General features: G+C 42.3%; 1 protein-coding gene across 4 annotated transcripts in view; it reads right to left on the reverse strand.

Moving 5' to 3' along the window:
- The window catches only part of Itgb6 (integrin subunit beta 6), a 126,797-nt gene that overhangs the window by 58,131 nt on the left and 45,792 nt on the right, over positions 1 to 22,874 (reverse strand). For 2 of the 4 annotated variants that reach the window (XM_060390248.1, XM_060390247.1), the window contains exons 1-8: positions 22,075 to 22,194; positions 21,874 to 21,949; positions 21,081 to 21,160; positions 18,126 to 18,330; positions 17,309 to 17,555; positions 6,670 to 6,835; positions 5,171 to 5,332; positions 2,133 to 2,228 (exon numbers count right to left, since the gene is read on the reverse strand). In XM_060390248.1, coding sequence (XP_060246231.1) covers positions 2,133 to 2,228; positions 5,171 to 5,332; positions 6,670 to 6,835; positions 17,309 to 17,555; positions 18,126 to 18,330; positions 21,081 to 21,160; positions 21,874 to 21,934 — 1,017 coding nt within the window. In that variant the 5' untranslated portion in view covers positions 21,935 to 21,949; positions 22,075 to 22,194. Of the gene's footprint in view, positions 1 to 2,132; positions 2,229 to 5,170; positions 5,333 to 6,669; positions 6,836 to 17,308; positions 17,556 to 18,125; positions 18,331 to 21,080; positions 21,161 to 21,873; positions 21,950 to 22,074; positions 22,205 to 22,481; positions 22,534 to 22,874 lie in introns of those variants that run through there. The other 2 variants (XM_060390246.1, XM_060390249.1) reach the window with 2 other exon arrangements.

Genomic DNA, 22,874 nt, shown 5'->3' on the forward strand with positions numbered 1-22,874 from the left:
ACCACCTCTCCCATCCCCTGCAGGCACAGAAGTGTCCTTATTGTATAACTCAAGCAAAGAATTTGCCTTCTGGAATTTCCATTAGATCTCACCACTCAGCTACTGAATGTATCCTGTCGCTGGCTTTATTTATCACAGTGATTTCTCGGTGCTTAGGGTCTTTATTTCACAGCTACCTCACACATCGTGTTTTACCCTGGTCTCCAGCACACAGAAGGCATGCGCTGAGAGTTTTCAATTGAAAAGCCACATTGGCCACTATTGGTCCATTTTCTGCTTTTATTATCAATAAAACAGTAGAGCAGCATTCCCATATTATGTGAGTGAAGCCTTCATCGAAGTACATGTGGCTGTCATTATCTTTAGCGCAAACTGCCTCCTGGCCCCCTAATGCGGATGACATGATGAGCCACCAGAAAATAGAACAATGGAACACCAGTCACAGAGTGGGCTGCTGGCCCGGGCTGTTGAGCTGTGGCTCCCTGAAATTGTCCCTGTGAATTTAGTGGCGCCTGGATGGCAGGGAGCACAGATCATGACAGAACATAAATTCTCCTCATAATGAGATTAGTAGGCAGACAAAATAAATGTCCCGCTGTTATATTAGGGGCAGGCTGTAATCTGCTGTTTCCCTTGGAAATGATCCTTTCTTTTTGCAACAGGGGACCATGTGCAACTAACTTGAATGCAACAGATTCTGTTTCACCACAGAGCTATTTTTCATCCTCCTCTGTCTTCTTAATGGTCACTGGGGGGAGGCATCTAAATGTTGTAGGTCTTAAAGACTATTACCAACATGAATTATGGGAATGTACGCTCATGGGCATCAGTTGTGTTCCCCAGTCTCCCTTCCGCAGACAAGACCTGTGCAGCACCCCCTCCAGTTTCTAAGCCACAACCCTGCTGGGGAGGAGGTGTCATGACCCGGGGGGTCCCCTCACTTCAGCCTTCAGGATCAAAGGCAGGATAGACTCACTATTGTACTGAGGGTATTTAAAAAAAAAAATCCATCTTTGCTGCAACTCGACTACTTAAAACCATATCACATGCTAAGGAGCCTTTAAAAAAAACTGTACGCCCAGATCAGGTGAATGGAGAAACAAAAGCCTTGAGGATAGAGCTTGATTGCAAGAGACTTCCTTAGCTTGCAGCAGAAGGTGCTCTCACCTGGGAGTACAATGCCTTCCTCTCATCAAAAACGCAAGATAGCATCTCCTCCTGTATCCTTTCAGAGAACCTGAGGCAAGTTCATGGCCCATGCCATTCGGACTAGTGAGTACATTTAATCAAAGCCTCCTGGGAAATAACTGGGGTTTGCCCTGCACGGTCACCAAGCATGTTAAGAGGTCCTTTCAAAAGGAATGGGAAATCAGAGTCTGAATTTAGAAGTACTTGACATTTTTGCATAGAAAGTGCCGTCCAATACCTGTATTTTCTGAAGCCCAGGCTTTTCTAGGGAACTTCATATTCTGAAGGGTCTCACACTGAGGTCTCAGTTCACAGCATTTGGACATCTTGTTTTTCTTGGGTTGTAAAGAGACCACAGAGATCTTAAATTTGCCTAGGTGCTTTACAGGTAATATGCTGCTTTTTAAGTGTCATTTTGTCTGACGAAAGACCTCTCTTTCCACATCGGTGTCTCCCTCTAAACATCCGAACTACAAACACAACTACATTAGTCGGAGAAATTGTTTTTTGTTTTTGTTTTTTGTGTTTTTTTTGTGGTTTTTTTGGCCCAAATTAATAAGCGTTTTTTCTTTTTTAACTTTCCACATCTCAAAAAGCTTGAGTTGCATTTCTGCTTGAGTCTTTTTTTGTTTGCAAGTATTTAGTCAGTTCCCTCACTCTTGAAACAGTGTCCCCGTTCTCTGTTAACCCTTGTCAGATGAAACCCTTGTTTTAACGCCAGAGAGTGGCCCCACCTGCATTCATTTGTACTCTCTTCTGATCTACCCTTTTCATTTCCAGCTCTTTCTTGTCACTATGTGTGACCCCAGTTTTCACTGGCTCTCCGTGCTTGTTCTCTAAAATTTAAGTAGCAAATGAATGTGCTTTGAGTCACAGAACAGGGACAGCCAGAGTTTCATGGTGCATAATCTCCTTCACGGAGCTCTTGGATCCTGCATCCTTACCTCGTACAAGTGGACTTGTTCTTGGGTGACGGCAAAGATCAGCAGCACATTGTTTTGGACCAGTTTATCAATGAGTTGGCCGATTGTTGGATATTCCTAAAATTGATACAGAGATTTAAAACATCATTGTAACAAAAGAAGGTAACATTTAAAGAATTGTTCCTTTCGCAGTTGAGCAAGTCAACCTTCGCAGGCATTTTTATCTGTCACTCTTAAGGAAACCCACATTGTTGGTGTTATTCGCTTAGCTCAGGGATTATCCCCAGTCTTACAGGTTCAGGTAAATCCCGAAAGTGGGCGCCGGTGGTAAGCCTCAACTCCTAAGCAGGCCCCTTGGAGTTGATGTCAAGACTTCTACTGTGTCATATCACCTTCCCCAAGCACCACTCAGCAGCAGGCTAGAGGGCGGGGCCGGTAGACTGTGATGTATGTGTCTGGGGTGGCTCTTGTACCTCTTACTGGAACTGGATGAGGCAACACGAAGGTTGAGGAATGGATGGAGTGCGGATAAATAACACACTGTCATTCCTAGGACTATCTGATCTGAGACAGGCCTACACCCGTTCTCGGGCTGGTTTTATTGCCTTTGCAGTGCCATAAATTGATGTTAGGGAATCCTACAATCTTTTTTTTTTTTTCCAGTGTGACTGAAAACAATTTGTCCTTCTGGCATGGAAACATTCATTCCCTACTGATGTGAATAATTTTAAAAACAAAAGAAGTTATTCATTATCAAATTTTCAAGGCTAGAAAACATGAAACACATTTGCCTTCCTTAATATGATTCCAAAAGTGGATAATATCAGAAGAGGAAGCCTAGGAAGGAGGAACCTGTAGCAGATTAAGCTAGGAATATGGATGTGACTGTAGCTTGTCAAGCGGAGGAAGAACACTGATAAAACAGCCTTCTATTCTCCAACGCGTGCCTTGTTATACTGTCAGGACTGGCAGAGTACTTTTGTCTGAGGCCACCATTAGGTACAAGGTTCAAGTTGAGCAAAAGGTGTTTCTCTTTCTAAATTACCCAGGGAAACATCCCACCTGTGACTCAGGCTGTGAATGCTGTTTTTAAAATCACATTTTTAAGTGACTTATTCATTTTTATTTATGGCTGTATGAAGGTGTCAGATCCCCTGAAGTTACAGACAGTTGTGAGCTACCATGTTGCCACTGGGAATTGTAACCACACCTTCTGGAAAAGCAGCCAGCGCTCTTAACTGCTGAGCCATCTCTCCAGCCCCCCCACATTACCAGACAATGGAATTTTTCCTTAGTCAGACACATTCAGTACCATTTGCTTTTCAGTTGCTCCAACTTTAAGCATCCTTCACTCCAAAGCCTAAGGCCCTCCAGCTCTGGGTCCTCCTTACCTCCAAGGGTGCCCACCAGTGTGCTGTTAGGTGTGGAGCCAGGACCATACTATACAGCCCACATAGCATGCTGTTTTACTGAGTGAGATCTGTTACTTTAGTGCTCACAATTCTATTGAAAAGGCCCATGACTTCTGTGCTGATGCAGAAAAGTACTGAGGTAAACATTTATTAAATGAGAAGGACATGTTAGGTAATAGGTGTTGTTGTTTCTATGATCATTTTGTTTCCAAGATCTCTATATTATGGGGCATATGATAAATTAATGACAAAGGGACCCTTTCCCTGTAACCTCATTGACTAAAAGATAAACTATGGTAATAATCACTGTGATTCTCACGTGAACAGACTGCAGTTAGGGACCATGTTTGTGTGGGGAATAAAACTGTTCAAAGAGAGCCAGGAAGTGGTGGCACACACTTTTAATTCCAGCACTCAGGAGGCAAAGGCAGGTGGATCTCGGTGAGTTCTAAACCAGCCTGGCCTACAGAGCCAGTTCCAGGACAGCCAGAGCTACAGAGAGAAGCCCTGTCTTAAAAAACAAACAAACAAACAAACAAAAACCAAAACCAAAACCAAAAAAGTTCAAAGATAGTAGGAATTCTAGGTTGAAGTCCAGAATTAGGTCAAAGAATGATCTAAGTTTATGAACTAGTAGTTGGTATAGAATAGCTCCCCCCTCCACCCCCGCCCAGCAGTTGACATTGGAATTCGAGGTTCCCCCCTCCTTCCTATGCATACTTGTATAAATCATCATTTGAATGGTCGTTTAACTTTCCTGAGCCATGCTTCCTATTATGTTAAATACACATGACTTTCCCAGGTTGATGGATCTCACTTCCATGTCACATGTTTGTCAGCTCCCACCGAGCTGCTGGAAGACAAAGATAACAAACCATCCCAGGCTCTGAGGACAGCACCGAGAGAAAGACAGAGGCGAGCACATTGCCACATAGAGATGTGCGTGAAGGCACCCACGAATAATGGTGAAATGAGAAGTGACGGCTTTGGGACCTAGTGGAAGTCAGAGAGGACTCTCTGGGTTCTAAAGGGCAACTCCGTTTCTTGAGTGCAGGATGTAATATGCTCTATTAATAGAAATAGAAGTTGGACAGAAGATCAGATGAGATCGTGTGGGGCAAAGACCTCCAATATTTGTTTGTTTGTTTGTTCCTCCCCGTCACTGGGACACTGCCAGATGTGACCTCTGAAATTTTTACCTTGTTTAACAACAGCCAAGTTTTTTGTTTTGTTTTCCCAAATGTTACCAGCATTTTTCCCGGCGCAGAACATAAGCTAAGTGTTAATAAACAGAGAGAGCACCGTGGTTGTGGCAGGACTGGGGGACAGCGATGCTCCAAGAGTCCTCAGTGGTACTGTTCTGACCAGGACCGTGGTTGAGAATAGAGAGCTGCTTTTTGTTGGCCACAGGATATCTGAGAAGGTAGGGAGGATTTAAACTCTCCACACCTACCCGGTGGAGGTCATGTGGGCTCTGTGGGGACCTGCCATGCAGCTGAGGTGAAAGAAAGCAACGTCTAGCCGCTGAAGCAGAAAATAAAGCACCATTTTCACCAAGTATTAGTCATTTGATGGGGCTTCATCGCAGTGGTCGCCACACGGGCCTACCCGGGGCTCAGAAAGCCGGAGAGGGTGAAGGTTACGTACCAAGACAGTTGACATGGAGTATTCATTCCTGCTGTCCAAGTGACAGAGCCCGTCGTTGGGAATGACAATGCCCGCCAGCTTGCTGTCCATTCCAAAATGAGAATCCGCGTCACTCACAAAAACCAGGAGGTGGAGCGAGTCGTTGCGCCAGCCAATCCTTTCCTAGAATGAGAAGGAACCCACAGGTTGTATGGAGATGGGAGCCCGAACTGCGATTGTGAAGCTTCTCATGGTCGGATTCTGAGCAATGAGTGGAGAGCCTGCTCCAGCCTTTCTATCTAAAGAGGACTTAGAGCTTGCACGAGACATGAAATCCTGCAGCATTTGCCTTTTCCTGGACAGCTTTCAGAGTTGCTTTTTTTTTTCATCACAAACAACAACAACAACAACAACAACAAAAAAAAAAACAGTTCCGCCACAAGTAGTGCTTGGTTCATCTTGACTACTGGTCATTGATCTTAATTGTTCAGCTCTCAGTTTTTCAGGAGAGAGAGAGAAGGGGGGGAGGTATTGAGGAAGGCCACATCATTCCAAATTCAAGCTAAATGCAATGAAAATTGCTTATAAAGGATGTCTGTTTCATGAAAATGTCACCCACCACTTAGATGTGTGATTTCTAATGATGTCACCCAAAAATTATAAACCACAGGTATAAGGACCGCTGGTTGACATGGCCCCGGAGTCCTGCTGGCTGAGCTTCTCTGCAATCTGTGTCTTAGCAGAGCTCTCCCAGAACTGTTATTAGTCTAGGAAGCACCTGGGCAAAAAGATATCCTGGCTGTCCTGACCTATCTATTCTTTCCCCTCTTCTTTTAACTCCTTGACCCTTCTACCTTCTTGGAGCTTCAGCCCTGCCCTCTCCATGAAGGACTAATGTCTAGAGAGGACAATCATTCTCCTCAAATAGTCAAGGAGGAGCTGAATCATGACAGTACTGCAGAGACAGTGACTTCTGATCCTGATATTAGTTTAAAACAATAGATTTTTGTCTTGAGCTATGGTGCCTCTAAAAGCCAATGGGCAGGGATGTAAAGTTCTACAGTGCTTGCTTAGCACACACAAGGCCCCACACCATTAACAAAAAAGGTGAAACCCAATAGTTTTGTAATTATGTGTATTGTATACTAACTCAGTCATTTTAAATTTGTTTATTTATGTTCTGCCTTTAATTTTTTTCTAATACAGTTAATTACAGACAAATACAGTTAATACAGACAAACCGATATTTATTTGAACCAAATTTTTCTTATATTCGGATACTTTTATTTGATTATTGAAATATTAGAATTCTGAAACAATCTCTCACTTCAGCATGATTAAATTAAATATTTAATATACATTTTATATTTTAGGAAAAGGATCAAATGTAGAACCATGGTGAGCAAAGGAAAGACAATTAACTAAGCTTCCCAAAGCAGATTTATTAATAAAAGAAAAAATTTATGCTAAAAGGATAGAACACTGACCCAACCCCACCAACCCCATCCCCTACACCATACCTTACACACAGCAGCCTGCATAATTGCATCAAATCCACCTTCAGGCGTGTCAATATTTGCAGAAATCTTCTGTTTCCTCACTATTTCATTGAATCTCTCGGCATCATCAGTCAATGGCAAAATGTGCTTGAATCCAAATGTAGGTAAACAGAAGTAGGGAATACTACTACAAAAGGAATACAGAAAAACATTCTTAAATGTGATCTGGTTCGGTTAGCAGCTCTGAGAGCGTAGGAACATCTCCTTCAACAGTGACTGATTTTCTAAAGTCTTGGGTTGCCATGTTCTCCGCTGTCTCAGCCTGGGGCCTCAGGGATCACGTCACCAGACCATTCCAGGGTGTGTAATCACTTCTTCCTATTGCCTATCAACTAACATCCACACGATGAGTCACGTTTACCTGATAACAGCCGATTTGTGCTTTGTATTCGGATATCTTGACCTGTTATCAAGCATGAGCCACGCCCTAGCAACGGGGAGAGGACCGCATTTCCTTCTTCCTCTACGCCACTGCAAAGCTCTTGGTTCTTGTCTTAGGATTTCTTGCTGTGGTACAATACAAGGACCAAAAGCAGCTTGGAGAGGAGGCTTTAGCTCATCTTACAGCTTGTAGGTGCGGTTGGAACTCCCCGAGGAGCCCATGCATGTTTTGAACGTGTGATTCTCAGCTTCTCCCTCAGTCCTCCAACTCAACAGCACAGACAAACATATGACATTCTGATAGTCTATTTAGTGCCGTCTGGTTTTGTCTTTCATCCCCTCCTTCCCCGCTTTTTATGGATGATTTCACTATTTGAAATGGTCCACATGTCTCATACTAAAATGCTGTCTAGTGTCCCTAAGTGCAACAAGGCTGTGATATACTTTGTGTAGAAAGTATATAATGTTCCTTCCGACATTACAGGTCAATGGTAATGCATCAACAATATTGATCAAGTCAGATGTTTCCTTAAACCGAAACCCACAAAAAAAAAAGTGGTCACGGGTCAATTAACTACAACAAAGGCTCACAGGCACCTAATTCCTTTTGGAACAATGTTCAGTACGATTGCAGATCAATCAGTCCCATAGTCATGAGAACTGATAGGGACCATAGAACTGAATAAGTGGGCGTCTTATGGGGACAAGAATGTTGATGTCCATGAAGATGGTCATCTTTTTGTTAGCAGCCATCCATAGAAAGAAGCTCAGATTCTGTGTTCCCGAGGGTAAGAACAGGACAGTTTGATGGAGCCTGGCATTGACTGGCACAGAGCCAATGTCTTGAGATAGCCCCAGAACAGATGCTCTGGTCACAGAAGGTCTCTTTGTCCCCACTTCCTCAGCCAAAGGGAGTTTTTAGAATCCCTGGCAGCCAATGGGATAGCACATTATAGCTGTCATTTGCTTTACTATGTGACGTCTCACTGCAAACAGGAGAACATAGTAGGGCTGCGACTTCCACATGCTGAGGTAGTTGCACCAAGCTCTACTCAGCGACCTGATCGGGCTTTCTCAGAATGCGCTCAGCGTAATAAAAGAGAAAATGCTAGTTTCGCTTGTTTGTCCCTGAGGAAATATTACAAATCATTAATTGTACTAGCTGTCCATCTTTGAATACATGTGTGTTTTTTTTCTTTAACACACAGAGAGTTTGCATAAAGCATTTCTGCTGCCCATGAAATACAGAGAAGAAGCATTTGCATGATTAAGTTGAATTGGCCTTTTTTGTCTCCTGGACCATCATTTTCACCTTAAGGAATGATTGACAGCTAAAGTTAAGTTAATCCAGCTTTGAATATTTGACAAAAGTGTTCTTAAAAATGAACAAAGCAAGACCATCATGTCCAAGAACACAAAGGCTCCCATTGCTGCCAACAGCAAAACTCAAGGTAACTGGAATATTTGAATGGAGGGACTTGCTCCTTTGCTACCTGAGAGATTGACAATACTCCCAGCGTTTCCCAGTACTTCAGGACTCATGTGATGCGGTTGGTGGAGATACTAACAAGCATGACTTTTGATATCACGGAATCTGGGGGAATGTGCATAGTTCAGTGAACTCACATTTTAAAAATGACCAGAGCCATTCACACTGCAAAATCGTGAGTGGCAGGCATCCTCCCCACGCAGGCAGATCAATGGACTGCAGGGTCACACTATAGGAGGTGGGCATTGATACCGATCCAGCTTCTGCCTGTCACCTGGCCTAATGTAAGAGAAGACGAGTGGAAGCCGTCACTGGAAATAGTATCCGGTGACCAGTACGTTTCCGCGTGAGTGTGACTGTCTTCCTGGAGTTCTATCAAAAGCACTGCAATAGCTTAAATGCATGAGTGGCTGTACTAACCCAGTTGCCTTCCAGTAAAACAGCTGCTTTAGAAATTTGCAAATATGTAGACTACTATCACTCTATTTGGAAACAAGGAACTTGCTGATTATTTGTGTTTTGAAAAATGAGTTATCATTTATTAAAACATGTTCTAATATGTAGTATTTGCTATTATAAATATTAAATCATGAAATTGATGCTTATTTGTTCTATTATATTATGTTAAGTAACTATTAGCGGGTATAACCCACATAAACTGAAACTCTCATAAAGGTATAATATCTTCATCATTGTCACCATCATCATCATAATCTTTATCAACAGCAACATTATTATCATTATTGTTATCATTACCATCACTATAGTCAGAGTCTCTCTTTGTACGTCAGAGTAGCCTTATACTTGGGGTCCTCTTGGCTCCGCCAACTGAGGGCCAGGGCTAACATAGAATGCCACACATGGCTGAGATGTTAATTATTTTTTTATTGTTGTTGTATATGTGTATGTGTTTGTGTGTTGCGTGTGCATGAGTGAGGTCAGAGGATAATTTTCAGGAGTGTATTCTCTTCTACTGTGGGACCCAGGGATTGAGCTCAAGTATTCAAGAATGTGTGGCAAATGCTATTGGCTGCTGAGCTATCTTGATGCCTCAAGAGGTGTTAATTAAGGGTGTAAAGTAGTCCTGAGGTTTGAAAGTTTGAAGACCACTAGATGGGAATAACTAGAGTTGAGGTAGTGAACTAATGGGAGAAAGGAAATTGATGCTTATTTTGAATGTCTGTTGTTCTGAGCTCATTCAGTCTCTTGATTGAATCACTGTCATCCCTCTACATGGGTAAAGAGACTAAATGCAAAGGCCATTGCATGTTGCAAAACTCTTTCCTCTTATCTTTCATTGTTAATAACATTTTTATTCTATACTTACAAGTTTTGGTTTGGTTAAGAAATACAAGTTTTCATTTTGTTGTGTGTATGTGTGGGATGCTAGCTAACTAGAGGAACTTAAGAGAGCTAGCGATACAATGGGAAGCAAAACACAGTGTTACAGTTTTAATTTTTTTAAGTACTTTCATTATACAACTTGGGTGATACATTTTTCCAGGAGGAAATAAAGCAGCAGCTTTAGCCAACAAGATTATATAGATCCTCTCCGAAGACCAAATACATGATCAGCCCTCAGGTCCCCACAAGCGGTACACTGCAGTGGTCTGGAGTCTCTGACCATGCTCAGTTGTTACCAATGGCACCTGGTACTTAACTGAGCATTTAGCAAGGTCAAGTCAAATACATATGTTCATGACCTGACTTACTCCTTACAACCACTCTGTGAAATCATGACCCTCAATGTACTGAATTAAGAGGAGAAATGACACACTTGAGGCTGTGTTAGGAATGACTGCCGAGTCAAGACTTCATCCAGAACTGACTCTGGAGCCCAGGTTGTCATCCAATGTGGCTGTCCACTAAAGAACTTCAGTTCCTTACAGAATGGGTCAGATCCCCCGCCCCTGGATATTTCCACACTTAGCATACTGCTTGAGACTCTGTAATTTTTTTAAACAAACAAATGACTGAAAAAACTGCTTGAATCAAGGCCAGGTATGTTTGCTCATGCCAATGATCTCAGTACTTGGGCTGAGGCCAGTTGGTTGCTGTCTTTTGAAGGCCAGCCATGCTCCATGGCAAGTTCAAGGCCAGTCTTGACGATAATGTGAGACCCCATCTCAAACAAACAAAAGACTGCTGAAATTAAATACATACCTGAGCTAAATAAAGAGCCAACCTGCCTTAATTTTTCTAGAAGCTTGCTTAAGGACTAGGTTTCTTTGCTAGTTCAAAATGGTACCTCCCAAATTAGCCAAGTCATCTAACGTTGTTAATTGTGATTGTTTCTCTGGTAACATTCTATACTCATTGTTTCCCTATTGTATGTCAAATTGGTACATCTTGTCTAACCTGAGACAGGGAGAATGGTGCAGAAGCACTTGGTCCTGACGGAACTGCCCTCCGTTAGACTGCACTGGAGCCTGTTGCAGGAGGTTATGTGATATACCAAATAATTACATGCAAGCTTCAGGCAGGTACAGACCTCTTTACTTTACCAGAGAAAAAGCCAGAAGCAGAAGGGATGCTTTTATTTAAAGGAGATGATTTTTTATCAGATTTATTTACCTTTACAGATGGCTCTGATAAAAGCACCAATATTACTACTTATTGTTTGGCATTTTTAAAGAATGCATTTGAGTCCTAGATATCTACATGTCTCATGTTACAGGAATTTCTAGAAGCTACCTAGTGTCTTTCTATCCACAACAGAATCCTGATTTTCAGGGATGAATGTCTTTTTTTTTTTTTTTTTTTTTTTTTTACTTCTGCTACCTATTGATATGTAAGCAAGATTTAGGGTAAAATTTTTAACCAAACATCTTAAATAAGGAAAATAAAATTCAGCACACATTTATAATTAAAGGGACAAATGTGTCAAAGTAGGAATACAAGGGACCTTTCTTACCTTATAAATGACACTGAAAAACTCACTGGCTGACAATATACCCAATGGTGAGACAGAAGTTTTCTTCTAAGACTCGTTAACATGACAAGGTTTTTCCTTTCCCAACATATCAATTAAAAACTGTGCTGGTGATCCTAGCCAACACAATAAAGCAAGAAAAGTAAAAAGAAGAATGGCTACTGAAGAAGAAGAAGACGTTGCTCTTCACAGATTATATGACTAGAAAATCAGAAGACTATAAAAGCAGGTTAGGATTAATAAGAGAAAATTTGTGAAGGTTTCAGGACAAAAATGAACATTCAAAATAAGTTGCATTTTGATAAATTACTATTGAAAACTGAGAATTTAAAAATTTCAAGGAATAGGTGATGTAAAGAAAGAAGAAAGTAAGGTTAAAAAAAGTTTGGTTTTGTTTTTCACTGGAAACAGTGAAAACAGTGAAATGGTTTTCAGAGACATTTAACAAGAATCAAAGAGGTTCATGACCATAAGGCTTAGGGTTTAAGAAGTCCATTTTCTCCAAACTGATCTTTTGCTTCATTACGGTCTCTTTCATAATCTCAACTTTTTTTTTTATTTGAGAAACTGAGAAATTGATTCTAAAATCTATGCGGAAATGCAAAGGATCTAGGATAATCAAAAGAAGTATAAAATTGGAGATCTTATTCCCCTGACTTTTCTTTTTGTAAAGCTACTGTAAGCTGAGGCATGTGTTTTGACATGATCCAGAGTCAGGGGATCTGTGAAGGAGAAATGACTATCTACACTCAGACTCACATGCAGCCAGTTGATTTCACATTGAGCTAATTCACTGTGGAAAGTCTTGCTTAACCAACAGTTCTGGAATACCGTCTATGTGGAAACAAAAGATGAGCCTCAATGTTTTTCATTCTCAACATAAAAGCTTATTTGGTTGTGAGCATCGGACTAATTGGAAGGCCTTTAACCTTAAAGTTTCTATAAGAAAATATGGAAGAACATTTTCTCACCTTAGTTAGAGTAGGCCAGAGTTTCTCAGAACAACAACAAAAGCAAAGTACAAATTTAAAATTTATATACTAATCTTAATCAAAAATTTAAAAAGAAACATTGTTAGTATAATAAAAATATAAGCTACAATCTAGTAAAAAATATCTCAGGGACATATTGGACAAAGATCTTGAATTTAAAATACATAAAGAGGGGCAAGAGAGATAGCTCAGCAGTGAAGAACCCTTGCTGCTTTTGCAGAGGACACACTTTCAGTTACCAGCCCCCACATAGTGACTCAGAACCATCTGCAGCTCCGGTTCCAGGGGTTCTGACACCACCTTCTGGACTCTGAGGGCACTGAGTGCTCAGATGTACCAAATACTCAAACACAGAAAATGAAAGAACCCTTATAAAACAATATTAATGACATAATGAATTTTCTAAAATAGTTAAAATATTTGAAAAGACGTTTTTTAAAAAAATCAAAAGATATTTTCCAAAACAAGACATTAGCACCCATAAACACATGAAAAGATGTTCAACATCATTCATCAGTCAACACAAATTAAAGCAACAGTGAGTCAGTGTTACAAACTCATCAGCATGCCTAAAATTCAAAGGACTGATTTTTCAGTTTAGTACATTGAATCCTACTAATGCCATCATTCATTAACGATGGTGCAGATGTGATCATGTGGCAAGCTTTCAAACTTTTCTTAGAAATCAAAGGTGGCTCTATCTGGCTAATAATGAATAAAAATGGGGGATATAGACAAACAGGTGTGGGCTTATAGGAAATATTATGAGAAGCCTTAACCCCCTCGTTGGAACATCCTGAGTCAGTTCTAGAACTAGCAGTGGTGGTGTCCGAGCTCTGAGTAGGTTCAGGAGATCATTGCCCCCAGGGGCGAGACGTGCTCCATGCCAATTGACTAACTCCATGTTTTCCTCCACTTTTGAAAGTCATTTAAGGTTCTTAAATTATTTTTTCCCTTTTTTTTTAAATTTTTCATCAATTATACTTTATTCATTCTGCATCCCCCCATAAGCCCCTCCCTCCTCCCCTCCCAATCCCACCCTCCCTCCTCCCTCTGCTTGCATGCCACTCCCCAAGTCCACTAATAGGGGAGGTTCTCCTCTCCTTTCTGATCTTAGTCTTTCAGTTCACATCAAAAGTGGCTGCATTGTCCTCTACTATGGCCTGGTAAGGCTGCTCCCCCCCAGAGGGAGGTGATCAAAGAGCAGGCCAATCAGATTATGTCAGAGGCAGTCCCTCTTCACATTACTATGTAACCCAATTGGACTCTGAACTGCCCTGGGCACTCGCATGCCTCACTGCGTGCCTGTGCCCGTTGATGCCCCTCACGCTATGACTCTCTTCAGACAGAAAAGGGATCTTGGAACTACAGCCACCATTGTTACTACCATCTCATTGGCGGCTGTTGGAGCTACCACCGGGGCATTAGCCATGAGTCATACTGGGCAGACTGCTCAGACCCTGAACAATCATTTAGCCAATGTAGCTCATGCCTTAGTTGTACATAAAGGAATTAATGCTCAACTAAAAGGAAGCTTGATGGTGTTCAGTCAGAGGAGTGACCTCGTGCAGGAGCAAATTGATACCCTATGGCAAATCGCTCAACTTGGCTGTCAATGAAAATATGCTGGACTTTGAGTCACTAGCATATAACATGAGAATTTTTCCTGTGCTGCAAATCTGTCTAAACAATTGTCTAGCTATATTTTAGGTAATTGGACTGGAGAATTCGATACTACGATGGAGCAGCTGAGAGTGGCCATTGTCACAGTAAATTCTACCAGAGTGGACGCAGGACTAGCCACAGGATTATCATCATGGATTGCTGCAGCCATGAATCATCTGAAGGAATGGGCGGGCATGGGAGCGTTAGCAGGCCTTCTGGTGTTGGTCTCCTTGGTTTGCCTGTGGTATATATGCAAGATTAGAGTCTCACAACAGTGTGATGCAGCCATGATCATTCAGGCCTTTACAGCCATTGAAGCAGGACAGTCTCCCCAAGCATGGTTGGATACCATAAAAAGCTAAAATGTTACGCTCAGGATGCGAGGCTAAGCACTGCACTCAGGGTCAGCCGCTTTGGACCCAGAGAAGAGCATGTCTGGTTGCATGCGGGTTGATGCCCCAGGTCCCGCCTCTGAGAAAAAGGTATCGGATGGGTCTGATGCTCTTTGGGTGGATGACACCTAAATGAACATCGGTACAAAGTCCCAATTTATTTCTAATATCAGAGATCAGACCTCTACTCTTGCCTGATGCGTCTAAAACAAAAAGGGGGAACTGTAGAGAGCTGCGGAATGCTATGCCTTAAAGATGGAGCTGGTTTCCGCCTTCCACCTTCCCGATGGTGAGTGCTCTCTGTCATGAACAATTCCACATTTGGCTAAGGCTGAGGATCTGGCTTGCTTCCATGTATGTGGACCTATCTGTATTGCCCACGTGGCACGCCTGGGTTGGCTACCCAGAGGCTATTTAAGCTGTGGGCTGGCTTTCCCCAGGGTCCGAGGATTGTTCAAGGTTCCTGAGTAAACTGCATTGAAAAAAAAAAAAAAGAAATCAAAGGTGGCACATCTATATTGCAAAAGAGCCTGGTGGTTTCTTGAAAAAAACAATGTAAAGATTATCATATAATTCAGCAAATCTATTCTATGAATGCATCTAAGAGCAATAAAAAAAATACAACTTTTGAAAAAAACAATGTAAAGATTATCATATAATTCAGCAAATCTATTCTATGAATGCATCTAAGAGCAATAAAAAAAATACAACTTTGTAAAGATTTATATGCAAGTGGTTACACCAACATTCTTCACAACATCTAAAACATGGAAACCACCCGATTCTCCATCAGTGGAAGAACAAATAAAGAAATTGTAGCAGATCCATAAAGGACCATGTGTTAAAACAAAGAGGAACAGACTGCTGATATGCACAACAAAATCATAAAGAGATCTAAAAGCATTTTATTGAACAAAAGAAGCCAGACACAAAGAGTACACACTACACACTCTTACATCTATATGAGAGCCAAGAACAGGCAAAAAAGAATCTAAATGATAGAAATCAGAAAGTAGCTGCTTCCAAGGAAGCAGAATGGACTCTACTGGGTCATGAAGAATCCTTCTGAGGGGATGAAAGTCTGGTATGTTGATGATTTTGGGATATTCAATTACCCAAAACTCATCAAGCAGAATTGTTTGCTGGGAGCCTTTTTTTTTTTTTAAGAGCATAACAATTAGATCTTTATTGATCACCTATTTTCCTCCCCCGTTTACTTCCTGGAATGAAGACATGATTAGTATCCCAGCAGCCTTCTTGGACCATGAAGACAGAACCCAAGCACCAATAATGGCTGAGCAGACAGCAGGAAAGCCTTGAATTCCTGCGTGTGGATCTGCTAAGTGAACCCTGAACTGCCTTTATCCCAACACCTCTATGGCGAAGAGGGAAAAATAATTCTCCTTCTGACCCAGTGCCTGTTACTTGCAACTAAACACAATTCCTAAGAATTATAACCAGTAAGAATTTCCTTTCCGGGTAAAATTGTTTTGGGTTATGTTAGATTACAGTTGAGAACTATACTACTTTTCTTTTTTTTTTTTTAACCTATCTATCTATCTATCTATCTATCTATCTATCTATCTATCTATCTATCTATCTATCTGCTTGTTTGATTTTCAAGACAGGGTTTCTCTGTGTAGCCTTGGCTGTTGCTCTATAGACCAGGCTGTCCTCAAACTCAGAGATCTGCTAGCCTCTGCTTCCCGAGTTCTAGGATAAAAGGCATGTGCCACCACTGCCTGGCTTATGAGAACTATCTAAACTTCTAAAATGACATAAAACCATTTGCTTCTTATACATACTGCTCCTTTTGATGTATTAAAATATTAAATGCTAACATACATTTAGGAAATTGTGTGTGTGTGTGTGTGTGTGTGTGTGTGTGTGTGATACCTTGTAGTCAGAGGCTAAGGTTTTGAGCCAAATGGATCTTTTCAGAAGTCCTTACTCAGTCATGTGACCTTGGTCAAATTGCTGACCTCTCCAAATCCCCTATCACTTCCTCTGAGTACAGGACAAACACAAGACCAGCTTGAGCCCACTATCATTCTAAGGATGGAATAAAATCACATACATGAAGCATTCAGCATAGAGCAAATGGCAGCTCCTTTTCAGTAGAAGAATATTAAATAATTTGATTTCGAACATGTCACTGACCAGACAGGTAAGCCATCACAAAGCAATTTGCCCTCGACTATCACCTGAATAATACATGGTTTTAATGGCTGGTTATAGCATATTATAATAGAGTTACTGCCTCATTTCCTGTTAAATTTAATTGCAGTGAAGGCTGCTGCTCTCAGGCATGAGTGAAAGCCACATTTCCCAAAGTGCGTCAGAGGAAGGTGCAAAAATTGTTATCTTGATAGAAAGACTCAGAAAAAAAAAAAAAAGTATAGGTTAGTGTCAAATAGCCCTAGGAAGTGGCAGTCACTGGAGACTGAAGATCTGTGAGGGCCTGGTGTGTCTGCAAAAGACAAACTCTCCTTGCCCACAGACAGGAACCCTAGTGGGCAACATCCTAACTTTCAAACCCCGCAAACGGTGCAGGGTCTGCAGGCTAGATCCATGGAGCTATGATGAACCCACACTGGCTGGCAACTCCCTAGGCCACACAGAACTGGCGAGATCCAAACACGAGACGGAATGCCGGGTGCGTTAACAAGCTGCTGGCCCGGCGGCTCGGCCGTGTGGATTCCATCTACACAAAGCAGCGCCCAGGGATGCCCAGAGTTCACTCACTTACCTGCAAGGGTTGGTGATTTCCTCCGGCGTTGTCTTCATAAAAGGAGAAACGGGCTTTTCCACAAACGATCCGAAGCCCAGTCTGAAGTTGCTGGTTAATTTGGACATCTCCTTGGCAAGCCGGGAGCCCAGCTCTTTGATTGTGTTGAGGTCGTCGTCCATGGAGGCGGAGAGGTCCATGAGGTAATACAGATCTACTGGGTAATCTTCCGTCTGGCGGACCTGAACTTGCAGAGTCTGCTCAGCGCCTGCAATGCCCGGTGAGGGAGGCAAGTCAAGAAACACAGCAGTTTTGTTTTTTGTTTTTGTTTTTGTTTTTTTGGTAACTAACCAATCTGGAGCTGGCTGGCTGGTTTATTTCAGTGTGACCTTATTAAGATGCGGGCAATCTCAAGAACTATGTGGTAGCATTTATAAATGGACACACAATAAATAAATAAATAAATAGATGCAAATCTCTCAGCAATGAGTTCTGAAGGAGGTGTATGTTGGGATATTTTATATCTCCTTGGAAGACAGCTGCCTTTCTGTGTGTGCAATTTTAGAAAAGGTGAACCAGTTAAGGGACAGATAGGTCAACATCTCTAGCCCTTAAAGAAATGTGCAGCCCTGTGGTCGACATTTGAGTAATTCAGATGGTCGCCATCTGGGAAGCTGTCCTCAGCGACACGTTTAGAGCGCTATGAAGAGAAGTGTTAGCAAGCGCCCCTTTCCTTCAGATTGGGAATCCCAGTAACCAACCAATGATGTGTGATGGGGTGACAGAGGAATTAGCCCACGGCAGGTCACAGACACAGCACTGGAAAATCACACTGTACCTGGCCTCAGTTTAAGAACCAAGCTTTGCGGAGCAATCTGAACGATGTCGGAACTATTCTGCTGTCGGCCCACGCTGAGAGGCTTATTTTGAAGTATTTCTACTTGGGAGACAGGGTTTTCGATGAAGGGTAATTGACATCCTTTGGCTAAAAGATTTGCTGGGGTGTCACACCTTTCGCCAGCTCCAGACAGGTGGGTGAAATTCTAAAAGGGGGAAAATAATAAAGAAGAGACAAATGTGCATTTCTTTATAAGATTCCAGAAATTATTTCTCTTATGTGTTTTGTGAGATAAGTACATGCTAGGTACCTATACCCCCACACGACTGGTGGGGATTGGCAGATGGAGTTATGTGACAGCTGAATAAGTAAAGAATTTAAGCAGCAGGTTTTTTTTCAGAAAAACTGGAGCCTCGTTATTACTATTATTATTATATTCAGTTGAATGTGTCTAACAGGTTTTATTTTTTTTCAAAGCCCATGTCATAAGGTTTCTTTAGTGACCTGAATGAATCTTTTAAATGGCTGACATCCCAAAGTTGACATTTTCCTGTGAATTTATTTGTTCAGGATCAATGGCTGGTTCCTGGACTCCTAGGACTGAAAAGCTTTGTGCGTCTGTCATTAAACCCGGAAAGGTGTTTCCTGTGGGTTCCTAAAGAACAGGGCACCTGACATTTCCTAGTCTGGCACTCTGCTATCTTTTTTTTTTTTTTTTGGCTGATATGTTCCATTCAATTACAGCATCATTCCACTGAAATTGACCTCTCAAGGACTTTAAGCTCAGTGTCTTAAAGGATTCTAGTTCAAGGTCTTTTAGAGCCACCGCCCCAACCCCCAAAATCCCGGGCCCTGCCACAGTCTCAGAGGCTGAAAGAGATGTCTGCAATCTATCTGGGGATTCCAAGAAGTCCCCACCCTTCAGGTCCACCCAGGGAGAAGGCTGGAAGGGGTAGGACTCAGCAGAGATGTCGCCAGTCTGAGCATCCAGAACAGGGGATAAGCCAAGACATGAACAGAGCAAGTGCTACTGATGGCAAAGCTGTTCCTGAGGCCCTGGGACTCTGTGTGTGTGTGTGTGTGTGTGTTTGTACATGAGTGTGCTCATGGGAGCCATCTTAGTGCCTACTGAGAACCAAACTAAAGCTCATATTTTTTCCTCACCCCTTAGGATTCTAAGCCATTCCAGCTATTTCGACCAGCTAGGAAAGTTACATTTCTTCTGAAATTGACTTTTGAAAATACAGTTTGTTACCTGCCAATCAGGCCTATGCAGGTTTGCAACTGTAATCTGGGCATGGCAAAGTCTGCAACTTCCCTTGATGTAACAAAGGCAAAGCCTGGCTGGGCAAGGCCTCAGCACCCTTCCCAACGCGGTGCTCTTCCAGAGGACCCGAGTTCAGTTCCCAGCACCCATGTCAAGAAACTCACAACTGTAACTGTGACTCCAGGTGATCTGATTCCCTCTTCTGGCCTCCATGAGTGCATGCGAGTGCACGCGTGCGCGCACACACACGGTAAACAAAATTCTCAATTGATATTTTTTTTTGTCTCTTCCACGAAACTAATGTTGTCTTCCAGATGGTGTCCAAAGAGTATATGGGTTAGCCCCTTGCTGAATACTCTCAATCCTGCATTTGATATTTGCCCTTAAAAGAGTATAATTGCCTTGAATTTTATGTGTGGCTTACGCAGCTGAGGCAGCAGAGGGGGAGAGAGCTGGTTGTTGCTTTCTTGCCTGTGAGGCGACCCTCCCCAGATACATAATAAATGTAGACTTTAGGTCCTAATACTTACATCCCAGTTCTGAGCCAGGTGTCTAGATTCCTTTCCCTTTGAGCATGCCACTTGGCTCTTGTCAGCATTTGTAAGCCTGGATTGGCACTGGGTTTCAGTAAGCCTGGATTTCCAGTGGGTGGGACATAAAATCCGAGGGCCTCCTTTCCTCAGCGTGACTCCCTCACAGGCTGCCCTCTGCATCGCTGCTGCTCAGGCTGTGACTCGGTCTGTCTGAGTAGACAGCCCGCATGGTCTCCATACCACCTCACACAGTTCTCACTCTGACCAGATGAAAGACTGTTTCTTTAGGGCAGTGGTCCTCAACCTTTCTAACGCTGCCACCCTTTAATCCAGCTCCTCATCTTGCGGTGACCCCCAACCATAAAACTGTTTTCGTTGATATGTCATAACTGTGATTTTGCTACTGTTATGAATCATAATGTAAATATTTGTGTTTTCCGGTGATCTTACTCCACCCTTGTGAAAGGGTCATGCGACCCAGATGGGGACTTCGACCTACAGGCTGAGAACCACTGCTTTAGATCCTTGCTGTGCTCGCTTAGTTCATGACCATGTAAAAGAATTGGTTGATGCCTGATTCATAGTTTTCCCTTCTGGGAAGGAGTACCCGGCAGAGACTCGCACTGGATCTCAGGCCCAGAACAGGAACAGACCTACACTGAATCTGCTTTACTTTGGACAACTCCTCCATGGCCAGTTATCCAGACAGAAGGTGACACCTGCAACCGGCTGGGAAGACTTTACAGTGAGAGAAGTAACCGGACGGCTGGCACCCCTTTAGTCTCAGCGCTGGCCAGGCAGAGGCAGCCGTAATTCTGTGAGTTCCAGGCCAGCCTGCTCTATACAGTGAGCCCCAGGCCAGCCAGTGCTATGTAGTGAGACCCTGTCTCAAAAATAACAATAAAAAAAAAATCAATTAGAGAATTAGCTAGATTTAATAAAAGATCTTAAGTTGTTGTTTTTGTTTGTTTGTTTGTTTTAAAATAATTGGACATCCATTCCTTCAGGAAGTTGTTTTCAAGGCATGCACAAATACATGGTCCACTGACACTCATGTCCTTTTATTGATCTTCTTCACTCATTCCGCCCCACAGAGAGGAGCGCTTTCATTGATGTGTAAAGGGTGTTAGAGACAGGGTGATAGGCAGTGGTTACCTCCTGGGAGCACCAGGCACAGTGAGGTCCGGAGAGCAAGCAGTCTGAGCAGGTTTCTGCACCACCCCAGGCACAGTCACCTAAGGGCAAAGCCAGCAAGAGGCAGCAGTTAAAACACTCCCATTCATTCTGCCTAGGGTACGGACACTTCCAACCTGAGCAAAGCTACACTGAAATTTACTTTAGAAAATTAGTCATCCGAAGGCTAGCAACTCACATCCAAGTTTATGGTTTATGCCCATCACATCGGAAATATCTATACTGTGTAAACAGAAATTAGCTCTCCTCTGTCTTAGACCACGACAGTGCGTAACAGCCCAGCAGCGTAGAATCATCCGGTTCATTCTCCTCTTCAGCACCTGCCACTTAACTTCAGAACCATGTCGGCACTCATTAAAAATGTTTCCCTTATGAATTCAGCATTTCTGTTCCTGAACTCCATCCCCACTCTCAAGGATGTGACTCCTGAGTGAACGGCCTTGCAGTACAACAAAATAGCAAAGCTTCCAAAGTGACTATCGTACCACCGCTCAGACGTTCCATTGTGCAGTAAAGCTGTCTAATTCTCATTAAAACGCCTGTGCAACCTTTGTATTTATTTACCCAGCACCTAGAGCATTCGCTGGGGGAAATGCCCCGCGTCTGCCTATATAGTTTGTTAAAGCATCTCGGTGGCAAGAGAGCCGTCAGACAGATCAAATGAAAAATGACTGTAGGTCTGCTTTCTGACCCAAATGACAGTTTGTCAAGCATAGGACGAGAGTAAGATATACGGGAGAGCTTCGGTTTTTACCTTGGACGCGATCATTCCTTCCTAGAAGTAGCAGGAACAGGCAGACCAGCTCAATCCCCATTCGGTTCAGTTTTCACTGTGCAGACAGATTAAAAATGAATTACCTTCAGGGTAACAAGACCAAAGCTGGAGGCCGTGAAAGTCTTTCTTGCAGTGTTTTGTTTTTTTTTTTTTTTTTTAAGAAAAAGTAAAACTACTTACACTGCTTTGAAAAGTAACCTGAGCTGTGAATTCAAAAGCTTTCATTAAGACTGAAATGAAAACAGAAGCTACCTGGACAGGCGAAGCAGAAAAGCTGTGTTTAAAGCAACCTCAAGATGATTACTTCCTCATTCACCTTATAAGGAAGTCAGGTGTACAGTCACTGGGAAGGTGGGGAGACTCCTACAGGAGACATTTTTGTGTGTGTCAATTCTATTAGTCTAACTGTATCCCAGAGAAAATGAGTCTTCTCAGTGAAGTGGTGATCAATGAGCTGTCAAAAGGCCAATTGAAATGCATGGCATTCATCACAACTTTAATTTAACCCAGTAAGGATGTAAAACAAAATACCAGGACTTAAAGCTGAACATAAGAAAGCTTAAAAAAAAAAAACAAACTGAAAATACCTGAGATTTTTGTTTTTCATGTTAGAGCCTCTTCAGAGACTTGAAATAAGCTCTGAAAAATATAAACATTATTTTACAGTCAAATTAGAAGTTAGACCAAGGAGAACAAAACAGTTTTCTTATCTTTCAGATTATGTGAGATTTTTTTTCCCCACAAGCACAGAATTCATATTTTTAAAAGTATATTAGAAACACAGTATATGGACGTCAACTAGATCAAAATAAAGAGAGTCTTAGGGCAACAACAGAAAGAATTAAAAGAGAAATAATAGCAGCCAAGGTTCTGAAGCCGTATCTCTAAAGCATCCCTCCAGGGTGGAGACCACGCAGAGCATTTGGTAGTCACAGAAAGGTCCTGTGCATCTCTTCAAGAACCAAGATCTCAAAGCAAAC

The sequence above is a fragment of the Meriones unguiculatus genome, chromosome 8 (assembly GCF_030254825.1).
Source record: "Meriones unguiculatus strain TT.TT164.6M chromosome 8, Bangor_MerUng_6.1, whole genome shotgun sequence".
Taxonomy (NCBI): Eukaryota; Metazoa; Chordata; class Mammalia; order Rodentia; family Muridae; genus Meriones; species Meriones unguiculatus.